At 47.8% G+C, this 21,707-nt stretch overlaps 1 protein-coding gene across 10 annotated transcripts in view; it reads left to right on the top strand.

The window, feature by feature from the left end:
- RBFOX2 (RNA binding fox-1 homolog 2) overlaps window positions 1–21,707 on the top strand; it is a 1,085,372-nt gene that overhangs the window by 220,720 nt on the left and 842,945 nt on the right. For 9 of the 10 annotated variants that reach the window (XM_069654361.1, XM_069654368.1, XM_069654356.1 and 6 more), the window contains exon 2: window positions 4,553–4,603. The exons of the other annotated variant lie outside the window; for it this stretch is intronic. In XM_069654361.1, the coding sequence (XP_069510462.1) occupies window positions 4,553–4,603 (51 nt within the window). The remainder of the gene's footprint in view (window positions 1–4,552; window positions 4,604–21,707) is intronic. 10 annotated transcript variants of the gene reach the window in all.

Consider the following 21,707-nt stretch of genomic DNA (forward strand, 5'->3'; position numbering starts at 1 on the left):
CCATGGATGTTTGGAGATGGGCCAACATTGGGGCTAGGGATTACACTTTCTTGTCCCACGCCCATCTGGGGCATTCAAGGATCGAACTGCTGCTTCTCTCCAGTTCTCTCATCCCCTGCGTTGAAACCATCCAAATAGGACACAGAGCCCTTTCGGACCACGCTCCGATCGTAATGAAATTGAAGGTACAAAGCTTTCCCGAGCCAATCCAGCGACAATGGAAACTTCAAGACCAGATCTTGGCAGACATAGCGATCAGAACGGAAATTGCTGAAGCCCTCAAGAACTACTTCAAGGAAAACACCACCAAAGACGCATCGATTTCCACGATCTGGGATGCCATGAAACCGGTGATCAGGGGCACGGCTAACGATTGCACCGCCAGGCTCAGACGTCTGCGCAAACTACAGCAGGACAAACTCAAATCGGAGGTGTCCGAGGCGGAACGTATCCTGAAACCGGGTCAGAACAGGAAAGCGAGCCACACGCTCCAGAAAGCAAAACGATCTCTAGAAATGCACCTACCAGATAAGGCGGCCAGAGCACTAACATACACCAAACAATTCTACTATGTGCATAGCAACAAAGCAAACCGCCTCCTGGTCCACAAATTGAAAAATCTGCACTCGCGGAACACCATCCAATGCCTCCAGGACGCTCGGGGAACGCCGCGCTACGCCGACAGAGAAAATAGACCTTATGACAGCACACCATAGAGCAATCATGTCTGGTTCCCCCACGGCAGCAGACGCACATTCGAAATACCTAGCTAGGATACAGCCGTGCGACCCACACTCCCAACTGACAGCCCTAGAAGCCCCCATCTCGATAGAAGAAGTGAGTGAGGTCATAGCAAAATTGAAAAACGCATCGCCTGGTCCGGATGGGCTCTCAGCTCCATTTTATAAAAAGTTCTCATACATACTCGCCCCCCCGCTTGCAGCCCTCTTCAAATCCTTCCTCTCATCAGGGACGACCACCCCCTCAATGGAAGAGTTGCTAACAGTACTGCTCTTGAAACCTGGCAGGGACCGGAGCCTCTGTGCTTCTTACAGACCCATCACGCTCCTGAATTATGACGCCAAAATCTTCGCCAAAATCCTAGCGAACAGGCTAGCCCCCTTACTCCCAGACATCATACACCCGGACCAAACCTGATTCATCCCCGCCCGTCGCACTCACGACAATATAAGAAGAACCATAAACGTGATCGAATCAGCCAGCAGGATGGGTCAGGAGCTGATGGTGCTCTCGCTCGACGCTGGTAAAGCTTTTGACTTGCTAGACTGGGGCTACATACAGAAAACATTAAGGCACTATGGCTTCGGCCCCAAGTTCATAAAATGGACACTAGCTAACTACCAGCACCCATCCACCAGGCTGAGAATTAACGGAACCAGATCCGACACAATTCACATTTCAAGAGGCACAAGGCAAGGATGTCCCCTCTCCCCACTGATCTTTGCCCTCTCCATGGAGCCGTTTGCAAGCAGAGTACAGCAAAGCGCAGCAATCCAAGGCCTGACAATCAAAACTCAGGTATACAAAGCTGCCTTATATGCCGACGATGAACTCAACATTAACCAAGCCCAGGGAATCCATGAAAGCTCTGTGGACTGAACTGAAAGAATTTGGGGAGGCATCGGGGTTCAAGGTCAACCTTCCTAAGTCATTGGCACTGGGCATCAACCTACCTCGATCCCTGACCACGGACATGGCAAACTAATATCTCATACCCTGGGCGGAAAAGCACCTATCATACCTAGGGGTCCAGCTGCCACGCACACCCAACAGACTATATAAAGCTAACTTCCCCCGCTGTTCAAAGAATTCAAGAGCCGTCTACGACGCTGGCAGAAACAGGAAATCTCCTGGTTCGGAATAGTAACGGCTCTGAAAATGAACCTCATTCCAAGATTGCTTTACCACTGCTCAGCCCTACCAACGGCTATTCCGAGGCAAGCTGTACAGAAACTACAGAGGGGCATCATGAGATGCATCTGGGAAGGAAAACAACCTCGGGTCCCAAGGAAACTCATGCTGCGGGAGGATTGGGAGCACCCGACGTTGCCAGATATATCCTGGCCGCCCAGCTCTCGCATGCATTCGCCTAGCCACCTGCCACACCAAAACCCCGCTGGCTGGAGCTGGAGGAGGCATGGAGTCCAGTCCCGATAAACTAACTACCACATATGCATTGGCTCTCAAACAGGAGCATGAGAAACCTGGGAAGCAGAGACCTTACAGCCGTGGAGCAGACCCTCACATTGCCTCCCCCTAAGGGCAAGATCTCCACCCTCTACAAGATCCTAGACAGAACTGACCCGACCCACAAGGAACCATACATGCTCAAATGGGAGAGCCACATTGGGAGACCTATTGAGCCGGAGGAATGGGACCAGATCTGGACTAGAGCAAATAGCTCGAAATGTGTATCCAATAAGGAGGGGGCATTCAAGGTATGCTACAGGTGGCAATCTCTCAGTAAATCTCAGAATCTCTCAATAAATGCAACCCGGCGATCCCACCGACGTGCTGGAGAGGTTGCCCGAGCATAGGTATACTATACCATCTGCTCTGGACATGCCCCAAGTAAACGCAATTTTGGAAAGCAGTGTTAGATCACATCAACACTTTCACAGGCTTATCAATCCCATGGGACCCAGGTATGGTACTGCTCGGAGCAAGCGGCGAAGGCCAATTCCCTCGATCAGGACACAGAGCAGAACTTTGCTCCCACCTGCTGACGGCTGCCAAGATTTCAGTGTCAAGACTTTGGAAAAACCCAGAGGGCCCGTCGGTCCAAATGTGGTGGACTAAATGTTGGGACATAATAGCGGCAGAAAAAATCACCGCTCTCAGGTTTGGGAACAGAGACAAAATTCCTCCTTACTTGGTCTCCCTTCCTGGACTACGCACAAACATTCCCAGGCCTGGCCCATCAGCCTCCCTCTCTACGTTGGATGAACAAATATGACTGAACCAAAAGACGGAAGAGTAGCCGGGGAGACCCACCTGGGAAGGTCAGCCCCTGCTAGCAAAATCAGAGTCGAAACATGGAAGGCTTTGAACTAAGTGATGCCTTCTCCCCTCCCCCGTGCAGGATCCTGAAGCATGATCTACCTCCAGGAGCCCTGAATCCGACGAGAGGCCTCGAGAGGCTCACCCCCACCGAACTCTGGCCTCCCCATGCAGTTACACCTTCTTCGATGACCTACTGTTATTGTTTGTTTTCTGTTTCTTTGATTTGTTTTCTCAAGCGAGACTTTTATCGTTTGAAACACCTTCATTTCACATGCCATAATGTATAACTTGCTGGTTTAAAACCAATAAAAACATGTTGGGGGGGGGGAATAAATTATACAATGTATTCAACAAGTAACATCCAAATATTGCCATTTAAATCACTTAATTCTTACTGTACTCTATAATCTAATATTCCACTTGATTACATTAACTTTTTCTAACCTTGTTAACCATAACTAATTCATTGCAATACTACAACAATCCTACAAAGATGACAAGACTAGACAAAAATACAAAACCTACATAGACGAACAACAAATAGCTCTCTATTTTCATCCCATTAATTCACGTCCTTCCAACTCAGACCTTTATCCCCTTACTCCTACCATTATTATAATGTATTAACTATACAGCTCATTGAATGGCCCCCATATCTGAGTGTTCGTCCCCACGTTTCTGCTTTTTTAACATGAACTATCTAGACAAAAAGTGCAAGTCTGGCATCCATACCTCCACTTTTGGCTTTGTCCTCTATTTCCAGACCTTGAGGATTTGCTTTGCAGCCACCACCAATGCTCTATTAATCCATCTATGTTCTCGAGCTGCCAAACTCCATGTTTGAAAGCAGAATTACTGAATAATGTGATCTTGGAAATTGTACTCCCAGTATTCTGTCCGGTCTGTCTAAAACATCACGCAAAAAAAGCCCAACTCTCCTGAACATTCCCATAGCAGGGGCAATGGGGTACCCCCTCGGTGGCCACAAACCTAGCAAGAGTCATTGATAGCCATACCCAAGTCAACCATCCATCCTGGGGTCCAGTATAAATGACACAAAATCCTCTGAAGCACGTATGGCAAATTTAAATCCATCTATGAATTGGTGCCAATCCTTGTTAAACGATCTCATTCTTTGACAGTTATGTCGTTGCCCGCCTCTTTCACCCACGATTGAGCAATCTTCATTGTTGAAGCATTTCTTCATGCACTGTGGGTAATTTGATGTTTATGCACATCCTTTGTGCGATGTGGGCATTCTGCCATTTCGAAACACTTCCTGGTGCTCATTGGGTAATCTGCAATGATGGAGCATTTTGTAGCTCGTGGTGGGTAATTTAGGATGTTCAGCTCTAGTGCATGTGCATTGTGTTGCCTGAAAGTACTACTTCAGGTGCACTGGTAGTAATGTTATTTCTGTTAACATGGAGATCATCTTTTTTACAGCTGGCACTTTGATTGTCTTATATAGCTACTTTTTTGTAGAATTAAGTACACTGACAGTTTCTTTCTCGTTCTGTCTTTGCAGGCTGAGTTGTTGTCATCCAACTATGCGGCTTACCAGACTGGAATCGTCGAGGTACAGATATTTGTATTTGTTTCATACTTGCTGTTCAGAAACCCCTTGATGCAGTTGTCAAGCTGGATGGTACATAAGAATAAGAGGACTGCTATGAATATTAGTTTTAGGGCAATGTGGGCTGGTGACAGGATGAAGGATTACATACTTCACAGAAGTTCTGGGTGATTGTCTCATAGCGGAGGTAGCCTTTCAGTCAAAGGAGGATTACCTTTAGATTGTTTTTAAAGCTATGTTAAGAGCAGGTATGTTATGTAATGTAAAGTGGTCTGATATAGCGCCCACTGGCAGTAATGTTGGCCTTGCTGCGCATGGCTCTGTAAGAAAGAAGGGCAGGCTGTGTTAGTCGGATTGCGGGAAGGCTGATGCAGAAACCTTTAGTGTTGGTGGATGCAGGTCAGAAGTACCAGTTACCTGTGTGTCGATGTGAAAATCCGTTTGTGATTGATACTGACTGGGCAGGTTAGCCACAGGGATCAACATTAAGATTGGAAAAGCAGGAGCTAAAAGCAGCTCTGGGTATTCAGCATGAACCAGTGACCAGGAGTTGCCAGTGAGGAGTTGGTACATGGCGTTCTGCAAATCTAACTTCTACAGCAGATGCAAATGTATCCTTATTTATGATCACCTATGCTTTAAATGTCAGATATGTGGTCATGTTTTTCTGTTTCGGATAGCCTAGAAACAGAGTTAATGTGTTTTTGAAAATAATCAGTTGGCATGGGGAGACAAAGGTAGCTTTTGGGATCAAGCCGACTCTTCTATGCTACACGCAGTAGCTAAATGGCTCCCAGCTCCCCTCATTTGAACCCTGCGTCCTGGGTGCAGCTCCCGGAATGTGGAATACAAAAATTAACAGCATGGTTGATTAAAGAAGATGCATAGTGTCTGAATCTGTTATGTACAGTAGAATTAGGAGGCTGTCAATAGGAGTTTCAAGTTATTCAATATTTTAGTAGTGCAGAGTTAGTTGAGGGATGAGGGCGATGGATAGGGGTCAAGGGTGTTGTCACTTCCTGGTGCTTGGATGTAGATTTCCCGGCTCTTGGTGGTAATTTCCCTGAGATGACTGTTGAAGACCGCCGACACGCTGGAGATGTTGCTAGCAGTCGGATTGGTTTCTCTCAGTTGGTAGTGCCAAAAGTTTCGGAAAAAAAAGCTTGTCGTAAATTAGCCTAAGTTTTTGGCACACAGTTTTTAGTCGGTTGCTATTATTTTTAATTCATTTCAAAGTGGTTGGTTGAACAACCAAGTCTTGAACTGTTTCTGAAACTTGGGTGGTTCTCCTCCTGGCGATGAGGTTTGGGTAGGGTGTTCCAGTTTCGTGTCCAGAAATGGGGGGGGGGGGTGGGAGGTTCCTCCTTGCTGATTCTTGTTTAAATTGGGCACTAATACTAGTGCTGCATTGCTGGACAGAAGTGTTCTGGGAGGTGTGCAGTTCTGAAGAAAGCGGGGCCTCCTCCTTGGTATGTGTGATGTACAAGGTTTTGAAATTAACCCTTTTTTTTAATGGAAACCAGTGGACAGTAGGTAATGCTGGCGTGATATTTTCAAATCGCTTCATTTCGAGAAGTAGTGTTGCTGCTGGATTTTGAACTCTTTGAAGTTTCCTCATTGGATAATCTGGGAGTCTGAGATGGAGGCTGTTTGCATAGTTTAGTTTGCATAGTTTAGTTTGCATAGTTTAGTTTGCATAGTTTAGTTTGCATAGTTTAGTTTGCATAGTTTAGTTTGCATAGTTTAGTTTGCATAGTTTAGTTTGCTCATGGTATTGGAGAAATGTTGGCCATGGCCCTGTGGGTGAATGTTAAGGTAAGCTGCAGTGTATCATGCAGCTGCTTCGGAAAATGGCTTTGATCGTTGGAACAAGAGTGAGGGTATTGTCCATATTTGTTCCAAGATGTCTTACTATGTTTGACTGGTTTGTGCAGGGGCCCATTTTGCCAATACAAGGGATTGTGGTGGAGTTAGAGCTGATGTTCTGTAATTCTACAGGTTATTTTTTTTTTTGATAGGGTTGAGTACTACTCTATTTGCTGTCATTCTTGCTTCAACCAGTGCAAGAAGGTTTTAATTTGAGCCGTTTGGTGATGGGTGGTTCACATATGTGTAGATTATTTGTCATCCACATAGTTGTAACTGGAGATAACAGATTTATTGATGTCTAGTAGGGGTGTCCTGTATATGTTGAAGAGTAGAGGTGAGTGTGTGAATCCTTGGGGTACTTCAAGTAGGTGAGTGTGGCTCGGAATTTTAGGGGTCCAAGGTTGTGGTTTCCTTTCTTCCTGTTAGAAAGGAGGTGATCCACTGTACAGCTGATTGTTTGTTTAAACAAGTGTCTTCCAGTCTTTTTAGGAAGATCTCGTGATTGATGTCTAGCAGGATGAGTGAACTCTGACTATTCGTCCACATTGTTTTGTAATTGTATCCCAGATGGAGCACAGAGTCGATTCTGTACTCCTAGAAAGTTAAAATCTGTTCTGTGCCTTATTCAGGAGTTGGTTTTGATAAATTCCCAGAGTTGACGATGTATGAATTTTTCCAGAAGTTTCAAGACAAAAGGTGTGTTTGAGATGGGGCGATAGCTGGCTGTGCCTTTATGGGTTTGCTCTGGGCTTTTTGAGCAAAGGTCTGATCTTTGCAGATTTCAAATGAGTGAGCATGGACTCTTCCACTGCTGATGGAGTAATTGAGTAGGGAAAGGAAGATGTGTGCGAAGTCTGGATATTTCAGGATTAGTTTAACATTTTGGGGAAACCTGGATCCTCAGGAGATCCTTATGGGTTGCACGCATAAATGGTAGCTTGTAGGTCCTCAGCAGAAGGACAATAGAGAATAGGAGGTGGGAGGTGTTGATGGGATTTCGTGGCATGTGGGTAGAAGAATGTATTGTCGTGTTCCTGGAGGTCTAGGATATTTTAGTTGGATTATGCAGCAATCTGTCGACACAGGTCTTGTGTAGGGGTTGCGTTACAGGTTGTCGGGTTCTTCAATTCTCTGATATTCTGCATTTCCCTTTCACTGTGATGCGCTGAATCAATGCATTTCGACTAGTGTGCGTTCTTTGCTTTGAGTACTTGAGCCCTGTAAAAGGCGTAACTGTTGATTGTAGGCCAATTTGCTAGTGTGTAGATTGTTGTTCCTCCACATGTTCTCCAGTTTCTGATTTTCTTTAAAGTGATTTAGCTTAGGGGTGTGAACCATTTGGCTTGTTTCGTTTTTTTATTGGAGTGTTTTTGAAGGAATTTTACAGGCAATGCAGTCCCAACGTTGAAATGATCCAGTTGTGAATGTGGTACAGCTTTGCATCCAATGTGGTTGTGGCTGCATCTGCGGGTACCGTAGATTTGGTTGTGGCTAGCATTTCTAATAGCGAGTTAAGTTATCTAAAAGTTGAGGGTGTTTCGATGGTGTGGCTCCAGGAACATGAAGGACTGATTGGGGCAATGGACCCCTAAGGGTGTGGTGGGACTAAAAGGCAATGGAAGGGGTGGGATGCCAGGGATTTGATGGGGTTACATCTGTTATTGGTTTGGCGAGGAAGAGGGACGAATAGCCATAAATAGATTTGGTTAATAATTAAAGAAATGTGCAGATATGTTACGTGCTGCTTGGTGGTAACAGGAAAGGTGTTTGTGCCAGGATAAATCTGTTGTGACTGTCAATGGGGGTACTTTTTTTACAGTTCTAGTTTCACTTGCTTTGCATATCCTGCCATCTAGTGGATATTTCCAATGCAATTTGTTGCTTCTTATATTAAAATTAAGCACAAAATGGAGCAAAATCTCCATGATTGATGCAATTTCACATGATTAATTTTGAATTCTCATGAAAAACAGATGCACAAATGCAAAGAAAGCTATCCAAAAATGTGCAAACTCAGTAATTTACAGCAATCATGCATGTTTATTTAGCCAAGATGCACCATTTTGTTTTTTTATGCAATGCTACATATCCTACTTCATAGTAGAATATATTATTTGGTGTTTGCAAAGTGCTGAACTGCTAGTGATATGGTCATGGAGCACTGAGTGACCATTCGATTCTTCAGCAGCGTCGGACCAGACCGTTGCCTGGTCACTTAGAGCCCCTCAAGGCAGAAAACTCTTCCCAGTCATCTCTAATCTATGCATGGAGCTTTTGTGATCACTTGACCCAACATCTCACTGCTCCAACTGGTATTGTAGACTGTACACATTTATACATAAATGTCTCTGCTACTCCGAAGATCTTGCACCTTCGGAATTGCCTGTCCTCCACCCAAGCCTGCATGACCAGCACATTACCTGGCTAAATGACCCAGACTGCGCCATACTTCACCTAGACCCGACTGCTGAAACACTGTGCCCCGAGGAATTCAGAATCCGGCCCTGATTATTTCCCATGATGATGACAGAGGAGGGTTGGTATGAAGGGGGAAGAGGGAGACCCTCCTAACCGGCGCCGCACCTGGCCCCACTTTGACCACCCAGCATTGTGTGGCACTAATCATAGTGAGATGCAAGACCTTCAATCCCATTGCTTCCATCCTAAAACAACTGCCCATCCCAGCCAGAATCTTTAAAACTGCCTGTATAACCTATAATGCAACCACCACTTACATACTTGGCGTGCCTAGCTATAAAACATTCTATCTCTGGTGGGTCATTTGCTAAATAAAAAAGCTGGCCTTCTCTTTCTGCACCTCTGCTTATTTGAACAACTTCCCAGTGACTATCCGAAGTGCAACAACCATCATGCAATCTAGGAAGGTTCCCTAGAAATTACTCTTTGCTTAGTACCTAGGTGCCATCTAGGTTCCTTGCGTTCTCACATCACAACCCACTGCCAAGGCTGCAACGTCAGTTCCACCTATTGTAGCCCCCTTTTTCTTACCTCATAATCCATGGCATGACCAGCAAACTGTTGCTTCCTAGCTAGGTTTGTGCTATATAAAATGCAAATATAAAATTAATTTGGTTGCGCTGGCTGGCTGGTGGCTTTGCGCTGGCTGGCTGGTGGCTTTGCGCTGGCTGGCTGGCTGCTTTGCGCTGGCTGGCTGGCTGGCGGCTTTGCGCTGGCTGGCTAACTGGTTCGAGCTGGCTGGCTGGCTGGCTGGCTGGCGGCTTTGCGCTGGCTAACTGGTTCAAGCTGGCTGGCCAGCTTTGGTTGGCGCACCTGAGCTCTGGCTGGCTTTGGTTGGCGGGCGGGCTGGCTGGCGGGCGTGCGAGTGCTCGGGCGGATGTGCGTGCTCGGGCAGGCGTGCCCAGACGGGCATGCGTGCTTGTGCGCAGGCGGGTGGGCTCAGGCGTGCGTGCTTGAGCATGCTCGTGCATGGGTGGGCGTGCTCGGGTGGGCGTGCGTGCTCGGGCAGGCTTTGGCTGGCTGGCTTGCGGGCGCTGGCTGGCTTGCGGGCGCTGGCTGGCTTGCGGGCGTGCAGGCGCTGGCTGGCTGGCGTGCAGGCGCTGGCTGGCTGGCGTGCAGGCGCTGGCTGGCTGGCGTGCAGGCGCTGGCTGGCTGGCGTGCAGGCGCTGGCTGGCTGGCTGGCTGGCGTGCAGGCGTGGTGGGCTCTGGCTGGCGGGTGGGCTTGAGCTGGCGTGCTTGTGCGAGCTTGGGTGGGCTTGCGGGCTTGGGCTTGAGCTGGCGTGCTTGTGCGAGCTTGGGTGGGCTTGCGAGCTTGGGCTTGAGCAGGCGTGCTGTGGTGCGGGCTTGGGCTCGAGCTGGCGGGCTTGGGCTCGAGCTGGCGGGCTTGGGCTCGAGCTGGCGGGCTTGGGCTCGAGCTGGCGGGCTTGGGCTCGAGCTGGCGGGCTCGAGTTGGCTGGCACGCCTGGGCTCGAGTTGGCTGGCACGCCTGGGCTCGAGTTGGCTGGCACGCCTGGGCTCGAGTTGGCTGGCACGCCTGGGCTCAAACTGGTGAGCGTGAGCTCTGGCTTGCTGGCGTGCTGCACGCTGGCTGCTGGCTGTCTTGCTGGCGTGCTTCGCGCTGGCGTGCTGGCTGGTGTGCTAACTGGCGTGCTTGAACTGGCTCAATGGTACTATAGAAAGGAGCGCTCCTTGGAGGTGGGGTAACATGAGAACAATCTGGGCAAAAGGAAAACTGTCCGATGGGTATTGGGAGTGCAAAAACTGATACCAAAGTGAAACGTACAATATGTTGAAACAAAATGCACTGTTGTCTTGAGTACCCGTTCTATCTGGGCATTCCAGTATATGTACTGCACGACAATTTTCTGAGGGTAAATCTAGGACATGAAGTGTAGAGGGCATCCCAGAGACCAATAACCAACAGAAAACATTGAGCCCCCATTAATTATAGGTGATTACATTGAATTTGTCTTACCTTGGAGCAACACCAGGACACGATACCCAAAGCACAACTGATCATCCATGCAACGGACACAACGCTACAGCGCCTCCCAAATCTTTACTTCCGTCTCTGTGAACCACTTTATATGATTTACTGATGGATGCCCTTATTTTTTCAGTGTATTGTTCAATTTTGTATTTGCTAGTTTCAGTGCAGTGTATTTAAAAAAAAAAAAAAAACTTCCTTCCTTCCCCCTCCCAGGTGTCACAGCAATTCTACCATGGAAAATGTAAATGCACTACACTCTCATGAGAGCTGAATATTGAAATGGAATGCAAAAGATGTATAAAAGATCATAAGGGCTAGATTACTAATTGATTCCGTTCATATAAATCGGCATTTCCGGCATCGTTTGATAAAGCGTGGCAAAATATGCATTCCTTTCAGTTCCAGAAAAAACAGCCTTGGCATTCGGCAGTCTGGCCCAGTCAACACCGCTAGAGGGCATTATTGTATCTGAAAACCACGAAAAGATAGTATTAGGAAACCAAGGAAAAACGGTCATCGTAAATGTAATCCAAGATGTGTGTGAAAGAGCAATCCTTTTCCGATTGTGTTATTCTCTATATCATTCAGTAATTTACTGGAAAATTAGGGGAGCCCTTTCATCTCCGAAGGAAGTGTTTTAGTAAGTGTTGTCGAATAAACTTGTCTCGACGACCCACCATTACAATCCGTTTTTAACCGGCGGTCCCTTGCACGTTTTAAAACCACATTTCTGTACACAAAGGAGTTAGTTTAACAGCGGAGCATTTTCAGGCCCTAAAAGCGAGAGATTTAAAGTGTTAAAATGGGCTCACGTTTCACAGCAGGACTGCACCCACTACTCCCAGCTGCGGGTTTTCAGTAATGTACGGTGGCAAACATTTGTTGTAGGAAATGTATATAGTAAAATGGTGCAACAGGATTAGGACACTTGCCACTGGGTTGGGAATCGAAAAGTATGCGTAAGGGTTTTATTTGTTTTTTTTAATGGTATGACTAAGCCAATGCCAAAGAGCAGGTTTCTCAATAACGTCTGAGATCGAAGGATGCCGCTGGTCATTTGGTCTCGCTTAAGTGGCCATAACAGGCTTACAGTCTGCTATGATGTAAATGGGGGATAGAGGGTGGGGTTGAAATAATGTTTGTGTTCTAGAGGAAGGGTGCTTGTGCCACAGAGCAGAGAACACGTTTAGTTGGGATGCACTATGCTGTAAAAAATGTATACTAGGAATAATAGTCATAGATGGAGTGCGCACAGATGGAAGCGTTCTCAGAGGTGGGGGGGGGGTTATTGTGAAGTGTGACTTTGAAGTCTATTTCCAATGGGGGTTGGAGCGAGGATCGTTAGCAGAAGGAGGATAATCAAACGGAACGAGGAGGGAGGGCATTAGGCAAGGGTGGGGACGTAGCAATCTTGTGCTATGCACTACACTTTCATTAGAGTGTAGTGCATAGCACAATGCTATGCAGGCTTGGGTGAAATGGCCATGAGCTTGTGTGGTGAGATGAAACGAGATGCATTACTGTCCCTCGAAATGTAGCCCCAAAGTCCTCTGCCAGAGTGGTGAAGGCATACAAGGCAGAAGCAAGCTTTGTCCCCTAACCGTTCCCATGAAATAGTGACGGCGAACTGCTGTGGGCCAAGGCCCGCCCATCTGGCATTGGTATTGGACAAAGGATCCTGCACTGGAGGTGGGGGGGGACTCCATGTAGGTGCTAGTCAACTTCTTGGAGAGGAAGGGAAGAACTGAAGCATTTGCCTTGAGACACTGGATGGCCCTCAACAGCAACCCGGAAGTCGGTGAACAGCGCTTGGTCCTGATTTTGGCTAAAACTGCTTGTGAGCTACACGGACTGCGACATCCCCTGCTTGTCTTAAGCTGTTTGTGCCATGTAGCGTTTGTTGCTGCTTATGAACCGCGCTGTGTGTGACCCAGAAGCCCAATTCTCCAACCCAATGCTGAATTACTGGCTCAGAAAGCGCCTTCAAGTCTGGCTCAATGCTGTTAAGCCGCAAGAATAAGACGAAAAGGTATTTGAATAGATTGCCCCCCTTGATCAATTTTAAAGCACCATAGTGACTTTTAAGCCCCCTTTTTAAAGACATATTCTTGAAAATTGACATTGCTGCTAAAATCATTTACATGAACACCCCTGCCTGTCAAACCAAAGTGACCCTTTATTCCGAAAGTTCTGCATACTCTGTTTCTTTTACATGTATTTTTACAGAGCATTAATTGGACATTCTTTTATTTTTTGGAGCCATTGTAGTAACGCTGTTTAAATTGCTAATGTTATCAACTTGCACCCCTCTGGAAGATCTAGCCGACCCTTGGTCTGTGATACTACATAAGGCAAAGGAGGTTCATCTTTCAGGCTGCGAGATTAAAATCCCTGCCGGCTTATTGATGGTGTGCGGCTGAGAAGGTGGTTTAGCCACTATTCGCCCATGTCCTACTGTGAAGCGGCGAGTTCACCTCACACGCTGTGGCTGATGGGCAGGCTTGCTTGCACGTTCTGTTAGGCATGCTGGCTGGATCACGCATATGGTTGCTTGCTCGCTGGCTCATGGCTGGTTTGTTGTCTCTTGCTGTGGCTGGCAATCGCTCGCTCTTGGTCAGCTCTCCCTGCTCTGTCCCCGCTCTCGCGTGTTCTCTCTCTCGTGTTCTCTCTCTCGTGTTCTCTCTTGTTCTCTCTTGTTCTCTCTCGTTCTCTCTCTCGTTCTCTCTCTCGTTCTCTCTCTATCTCTTGTTCTCTCTCTTGTTCTCTCTCTTATTCTCTTGTTCTCTCTCTTGTTCTCTCTCTTGTTCTCTCTCTTGTTCTCTCTCTTGTTCTCTCTCTTGTTCTCTCTATCTCGTGTTCTCGCTTCCTCCGCACCCCCCTGTTTACTGTCTCTCTTGTGGCGAAGAGGCCTGCGTCCCTCTGACTCAATGCAGATGGGGAAATGCCATGAGCTTGCCTGAGGTTCCGTAGGGTAGACATGGCAGTGAGCATAACTCTATCTTCACAACCAGGAACGCATCTGAAGTTAAGATGGAGCAGCGAGGCACGCAGTGATGTTTGTGCCCCCCCTCATCGACCAGGCAAAAGGGCACACCAAGAAGATGAAACCTTGGCCACAGCGGTGAATGCAGTGTTGTGGCCAAGGAAGAACGTAACATGAGTGCTGAAAGTTTTTCTAGATGCGTCCAGAACCATTACAACCTGTCTAATGTGGCTGCGCTTTGTACCCTCAGTTACACCTGTGAATTTGGTCATTAAGCGAAATCTCCGATTAGCGATGAGCTCGTTAAGGTGCACGAACAGCATTAAATGTTGGAAGAAAAATTCTTAGCAAAGGATCTTTCTCTGGAGCAGGCTGTGGGAGTCACAGCATAGAACAAACGGCTCACTATATTAGAGATCTGAAATATTTGAGCAAGCAGGCAATAAGATATTTGCCAGAAAATGTAATGAAGGTAGAGGAGGTGCTCTGGGAATCCTGGGCATCTTTCTTGGTCTGTTGCCCAGATCGGAATGCAATCTGTATGTAGTGCAAACGTAAGGGGCATTTTGCTCTGGTTTGTAAGGAAGGGAGAGTAAATTCTTTAGAGCAGGCTCCACCGAAGTGAAGCAAGGGGTGGCACAGCAGTCTCAAACAGAACAAGCCAAGCAATGTCCGACACGTGTTTGGAATGTCTGCACTGCATGGAGGAAAGAGAGGTCAGTTTCTATCAATGGAATAACATTGCAAATGAAAGTAGACGGTGCCTCTCCTTGGACCATTGTCTCTGGCGAGACCTTTACAAATGTCATTGGCGGAAGAGTACAGGATATCATGGAGCATGACATTCATCCTCCTGTTTATGTTGAGGTTGAGATGGAGGTCATGGGGCAAGTTCAAAGCTACAATAGGGTGCAAGGGTCTCAGTTGTGCAGCTGAAATTCTTGCTGCGAGAAAAGGTTCATTTCTTCTTGGATGGGATGAACAGGCGAGTTTTGGCATTCCCATTCAACCCAATTTAAAAGAACTTGTGTTAATTGCAGAAGTTCAAGACTGATAGGCCGTTGAGTTTCCAGAAGTTTGTTCAGACAAACTGGGAAAGCTCAGGGATTTTGAACATCTTAATTAGAAATAATGCTGTACCAGTCGCACATACTGCGCCATGTTCCTCATCTACAAGAACAGTCGATGGGACAGAATGGCTGTTTCCATTGGTCTTGGTGGCAAAAGCAAACAGTCTGAGATTGTGTGTTGATCTTGGGGATTTTAACGTGAACATCCTAGTAGACGGACAACGGACAGTTTAGTTATTGATCTCTCTGCGGCTTACCATCAAGTACCATTGACACGAGTGTCAGGAACTCGCATCTTTCATTACGCCGTAAGGAACTTAAAAAAATTGCAGAATGCCCTTTTGTCTGCCTTCATCGGCTGCTGATTTTCAACGAATTATGGAAAAGGTTTTTGAGGGTGTGTGGAATATATTTTTCTGATGTTTGTTAATCAGCATGTGAATCTAAGCAGATACAACCATCAGAAATGCTTTTACGGTAAGTAATGCATTGTCATATTTCAGAACCATGTGTGGATAGATGCCAGCTCAGTTGAGAAACATAAGATTCTAAGGGAGGTTTTAGGCAAGTTGAAAGAGGCAGGACTTACAGTTCAAAGGAGTAAATGTTAGGATTGGTGTTCAAATTGTGGAATATTTGGGGCATTGTATTTCTGCTGACGGAATTGTTCCAAAACAGTTTAGTTGAAGCGATTAGTTTAGCCCCTGAGCCCAAGAAGGAGAAAGAAAAATGATGCTCCTTCCTGGCTTTATCTGAATATGATCATACATTTGTGGAAAATGTCACAGTTCTATCCATACCTCTCAGATTGCTGCTAAAGAAAGGTGAGATGCCTGTGGTCTGAGGAGCGTAGAGTGACTTTTGAGAAAATTAAGGACATTTTTGTCTAACAGCAAGACATTCCTTACTGTAGATGCTAGCATTTTAGGGTTAGGAGCTTCTTTGACCCAGAGTGGTGGAAAAAGGGAGCAACATGTACTGGCATTTGCCTCCTGGCCATTAAGGGTTGCGGAAAGCAATCTCTTTTTTGAGAGAGAGACATTGGCTGTGTATTGGGCAATTTTACATATTGTTTCTCTGGGGCCAAGATTTTGTTGTGAAGATCAGATCACAAGACGTTAGTGCAGATGATGGCTAGTGTGGGATGGAGCAAGGGTTCCCCCAGGAGTTTGGTGGTTACTGGGCCTTCAAGGGTATGATTTTTGTGTTTGTTACACCTGTTAAGAGACGTTCTGTAGCAGACTGTCTGTTGAGATTGCCACTGAGCTCATCTTTGCAGTAAGAAGGTGACCATTCAGCGAGTATTGAGCAAGGTGCCATTGGTGAGGATGAATGGGAACGTGCAGTGGCGGAAGATGTCGTATTGAAGGCAATTGTGGAATGGACAGTCATTGGATTGCCTGACAGGGAGGCGTTGGATAGGAAAGTTGAGCCTTAATTTGAAGTTAAAGATTCACTATCTTTGGTTGGGACACGATTGAGGAGGGGAGTGAAGTTTGTGCAGCCGGGAAAAAGTCAGAAGGAAGGTTAACAGTTGGCTCACCAAGTTCATTTAGGTGTAAATGGTACAACAAGGAGATTACGCAAGTGCTATTGGTGGCCTGCCTTAGTTCGGTGGATAAACAGGTGGGTGATTTTGTGGAATGTGCAATGGGCAACAAAAGTAAGGTGTTGCGTGAAACTCCCTTGATTCTTGTGAAAGTACCATCTCAACCTTGGCAAAAGGTAGCCGTGAATGTAATGGAACTGATTCAAGGTTTGAGATGATTTTAAATGTTTGTTTGTGATGGTAGATTATCACTCTTTTTTTTAATTTTTTTTTTTATAACTGTTTATTGAGTTTGAACAACACAACATAGAAAAACAAACCTGGATCATCAGCATACATAGGATAAAGGTAGCATAGCATTAATAAGTTAGAAGAGGCCCATAAGGCCGAGGACCGTAAAACAATAACAAAACAAGGCAGGTAACCAATGCTAACAGTGGTATTGATCCATCCCCACCAGGGGATTTCAGTGAGCATCTAGCCATTTACCCCATATTTTTTCAAATTTACGGGGGCAGCTCTGTGGATTATAAATCCGGCGCTCTGAAGCTGCGCACCTGTCCAGCTCGTTACTCCAACGGTTCAGACATAGTGGGTCGGCAGATCCCCAATTAGCTGCAATAAGTCTTTTGCCTGCCCCCAACGCAATTGCCAGAAACATTTTCTCATATTTTGACAGGTCGACTTCACCCCAGATGCCTAAGAGTACCATTTTGGGATCCCTCGGGATTGGTGTCACCAGGGCGGCAGAGATTGTATTAATACTGTCCTCCCAGAAGGCCTGTAACACCTGACAGTCCCATATCATATGGTAGAAGGCGGCAGGTTCATTTTTGCATCGAACGCATGTCCTGTCTTCTAGTCCACCCCATCTGGCCATTACAGAACGTGAGTGGTATGAGCGATGGAGGATTCTCAACTGTATTAGCCTAAGCTTGGATTCTATACCAATTTCTTTAGGAGACATTAATGCATCAACCCAATCTTCAGCTTCAAGGTGACCTACGTCCCTTTCCCACTTTGCTTTGAGCCCGTCTAGCTGTGTAGCCCCGAAGGAGTTAAGGGCCTGGTAAAGGGTGGAGGTGACCTTAGAGGAGATGCGTTGCAGGAGGATATTGGTCTCAATGGGGGAATGATTGTCGTGTCAGGGAATTGGGTGCGGATAGTGTGGGCTAGTTGTGCGTGCCGAAACCGGTCAATGGGTGCCAGGTTGAATTTTTCTCGGATGGTCTCAAAGCCCAGGAGCCGACCCCCTTGTATCACCTGTGCTAGTGTGTGTATTCCTTTTGCATGCCAGTGACCAAAGGAGCCCATTCTCACTATTACCGGGAGGAGCGCATTGTGCCATATGGGTTGTGATCGTCGGCTGTCCTTCTCAGCCGATTAGTTTGTGTGCGTCTCAACGTATATGGTATCATTTTGGGCAGCGCCGGGAGTTGGTCATGGGTGGCGTACAGGATTTGCAGCGGTGTTAACGGGGCCATGAACGAGTATCATCGTGCCCCTGGCACCTTTCGTGAATCTGGCATCGTAGGTGTTCGAAACGGATGTGTGGCAATGTGGGGTCCGCATGCATCCAGTAATTTACCACTCCTATCTGTGTCGCAAGGTAATAAGTGTGTATGCAGGGTAAACAGATGCCTCCCTCCCATACGGATCTCTGGAGCGTATCAAGGGCGATCCGGGATTGTTTCCCGCCCCATAGCAGTGTGCGTAGGTACTTGTCAATGAGTGAGAAGGTTTCTCGTGGGATGAGGAATGGGGCGTTCTGAAGAACATACAACAGCCTGGGGAAGGTCATCATTTTGAATAGCGCGGCTCTACCCATTAGCGATAGGGGAAGGGATTGCCAATGGGTGGTGTCTCTGGTGAACCGCTCAATTACTGGTTGTTGATTAAGTCGGGGATACTCCTCGAGCGTCGGGTCAAGCCGTATACCCAGGTATTTAAATTCCTTAATAGAGACATGGTATGGGCAGGTCTCCGGGATCGCAGACTCGCCCCCTGAATCGGGAATAATATGGTTTTGGCCTCATTAACCTTTAGGCCCGCAAAATTCTGATATTCCCTGAGCATGAGGGAGACAGCTGGGCATGAGATGCACGGGTTACTGAGGTATATGAGGTCATCCGCATAGAGCGAAAGGCGGTCTTCTTCCCCCTCCGGCCAAATGAAACCGGTCCAGTTGGTATTGGCTCCAAGCTCAATTGCTAGCGGTTCAATGGCCAGGAGGAAGAGGAGTGGGGATAGCGGGCACCCCTGCCTCGTGCCCCTACCCAAGGGAAATTATTTGGAAGACCTGCCATTCACCCTCACCGTGGCCTCCGGGGATGCGTAAAGAAGTTTTACCCATGATATAAATGTCTGCCCCAGGTTCATCCTAGCCATGATCGCCCACAGAACTTCCCATCCCACAGAGTCAAACGCCTTTTCAAAGTCCACCGGCAGGAGGGCGAGTGGGGCTGGTATTTCTTTCGCTCTGCTCAGCGCCAATTGGACTCTACATAAGTTCATTCGAGTTGATTTATTGGGCATGAATCCACATTGGTCCGGGTGGACGAGGGTCTCAATCACCTGCAGTAGTCTATTGGTCAGTGTTCTGGCGAGGACCTTGGCCTCGCTGTTGATCAGGGATATCGGGCGGTAGGAGGCACATTCCTCTGGGGGTTTTCCAGGCTTGTGTATGACTACAATGCATGCCTTTCTGAGGTCTGGGGGAGTGCTCCCAGCTCTTTGCTGTGTAGGAACATACGGTGCATGTGGGTAGATAGTGAGCCACCGAGGCATTTCCACGTTTTCGTTGGGAACCAGTTGGGGCCCTGAGTTTTCCCAGACTGGAGCTGTGCCAGCGCCTCTTGCACCTCGGTATCGGTGATGTCAGCATTCAGATCATCTGATTGGTGCTGTGGGAGCATTGGAATCTCGATTCGGTCGAGGTAGCGTGAGGGTTCAACTGGCGGGTTCTCAGTGGGTGGGGTGTAGAGAATTTTGTAGTAGTCGGCGAATGCCTCGACAATGTCAGTCTTTTCGGTCAGCAGTGTTCCATCTGGAGATCTAATGGCCCGTACATGTCCCCTGCCCTGTTCGCGTCTCTCTAACCAGGCCAGAGTCTTGTTAGCTTTGTCGCCCCGTTCATATATTTGGCTTCGGACTAATTGGTGGGCAGTTCGTGCATTGTCTAGAGATGGGTTGCTAAGGGAGTCTTGCGCCGTGAGCATCGCCTCTTTTGCTTCCTGGGTGCCGTGTACTAGGACTTGCCGTTCGCACTCCAGGACTCGTGCTTCTGCTTCTCTGACCTTCTGGACTTGACGTTGTTGATAGGCGGAAACCGCTGAGAAAGCTTCCCCCCGGAGGACCGTCTTGTACGCCTCCCAGATCGAGATTGGGCAGTCCACGGAGCCTTCATTGAGTTCGAAATATTCTGTTGTCTTTTTTTCAAGCTCCTCCGCAATTTCAGGGAGGCGGAGATGGTATGCGTTTAGGCCCCAGTTACGGTCTGGGTGGCGGCCGGAGTTTGGAATACAGCGTTGAGAAGCCTGTGATTTATGTTGTGGGGGATAAAGGCATAATCGATCCTGGAGAACGATTTGTGGACGCCAGAGTAGAAGGAAAAGCCAGCCTCGTTGTTATGAAGCGAACGCCATGTGTCAGTCAGTCCCAAAGCCTCGGCGAACTTTGCGAGCGGTGTGGAGGTGGGGCGGGTTCCAGATCTATAGGATCTATCGACTGTGGTGTCCATTACTTCATTAAAGTCCCCCCCAATCACCCAAGTATCGGCCTCTTCTTCCAGGAGCAAGCTCTGTAGTTCGGAGAGTAGTTCTTTTGCCAGCGTGGGGGGGGCATAGATTGCTGCCAGGCCCCATTTCCCGCCCCAGATACCATATATTGGCCTCGGGGGTCGGTCCTGATCTTTCTTACTTGGAGAGGAACTCGTTTGTGAACGAGTATCATCGTGCCCCTGTCACCTTTCGTGAATCCGGCATGGTAGGTATGCGAATAATTGGATTTTTTGAAAAAATTGGCGTTTGTGCCCATCAAGTGCATTTCATTTTGGAGGGCAATGTCTGGCGAGTGTCGGTTTAGGTACTGGAGCACCAATCTTCGCTTTATGCTGGAGCCGAGGCCATTTACGTTCCAGGACAGTATGGTTACCTTGTTGGAATTCAATCTATCTACGTGAGCCTTCTTGTTGGGACATCTGGAAGGATCAGCGGCAATTGCGCTTTTTCTGGGGACATATGACGGTTTCCTTCCAAGGGAGACATCCGAGGGTTGCCTCGCATTGAGGTGCCTGCTGACTGGCTGATAATGGCGTCCACGGTCCTGACACCCGGGTTAGGTGGGCCGGTGGGGACTCTGTGCGCCCTTTCTATGGAAAAGAATTTGGATAGTTTTTTGGGAGCGCAGACATGTTAGCCAATCCTCCAGGAACAGTTCAGCGCTGGGGCCTTCCTCCTCCGGTATTCCGAGGATCCTGAGGTTATTGCGCCGTGCTCTCCCTTTGCTGTCCTCAGCACGGTATTCCAGTTGGGCAATTTTTTGGGTGATCGCGGCCAGGTGTTGCTCCAAGCGGTGCACCGTGTCTTCTGTGTCCGACACTCTGTTCCGCCTCACCAACCCTGGCCGGTAGATTGCGGAGGTCTTGGCACATAAGGGACACCTCGGTGGATATGCCACCTATTTTAATTTCCAGTGATGTCCTCGATTCCCCAATCGCTCTCATGAGGTCCGTCAAGAAAATTGGGGGTTCCTGAGGCTTGTCGCCAGCCCCCTTCGTCTTCTGGGGGCTGAGGTCCGTGGCGTGGAGGGACCTCCACGGTGTGTAGAGTCCCATTTTGCTTTGCAGTGTTTGTCGCCTGGTCTTTTCCTTCCCCATGTCGCGGTCGATCCGCCCCGTGCAGTGTGGGCGCAGCTGCTTCGTGTTCACCCAAGGGGCGGATGTAGGGTTTGGAAAAGGGCTAGCGTATGCCAAGCGGGTGTACCCAAGCAGCGCAGGGGCCCGTCGTGTGTCCGTGTGCTGGCTGCACTTTAATATAGTTCGTTGGCAGCGTATCTCCGGTCCACGGGGGAGCGCAGCTCCCGGTTCTCCTTGTCCTGCTGCAGCTCGACCTCGGTGCCGCTGTTCTGCTGATTGGGGGAGGGGGGAAAAAGACAGGTAGCGTAGGCCC

Source organism: Ambystoma mexicanum, chromosome 3q, assembly GCF_040938575.1.
Source record: "Ambystoma mexicanum isolate Mex_15411 chromosome 3q, UKY_AmexF1_1, whole genome shotgun sequence".
Taxonomy (NCBI): domain Eukaryota; kingdom Metazoa; phylum Chordata; class Amphibia; order Caudata; family Ambystomatidae; genus Ambystoma; species Ambystoma mexicanum.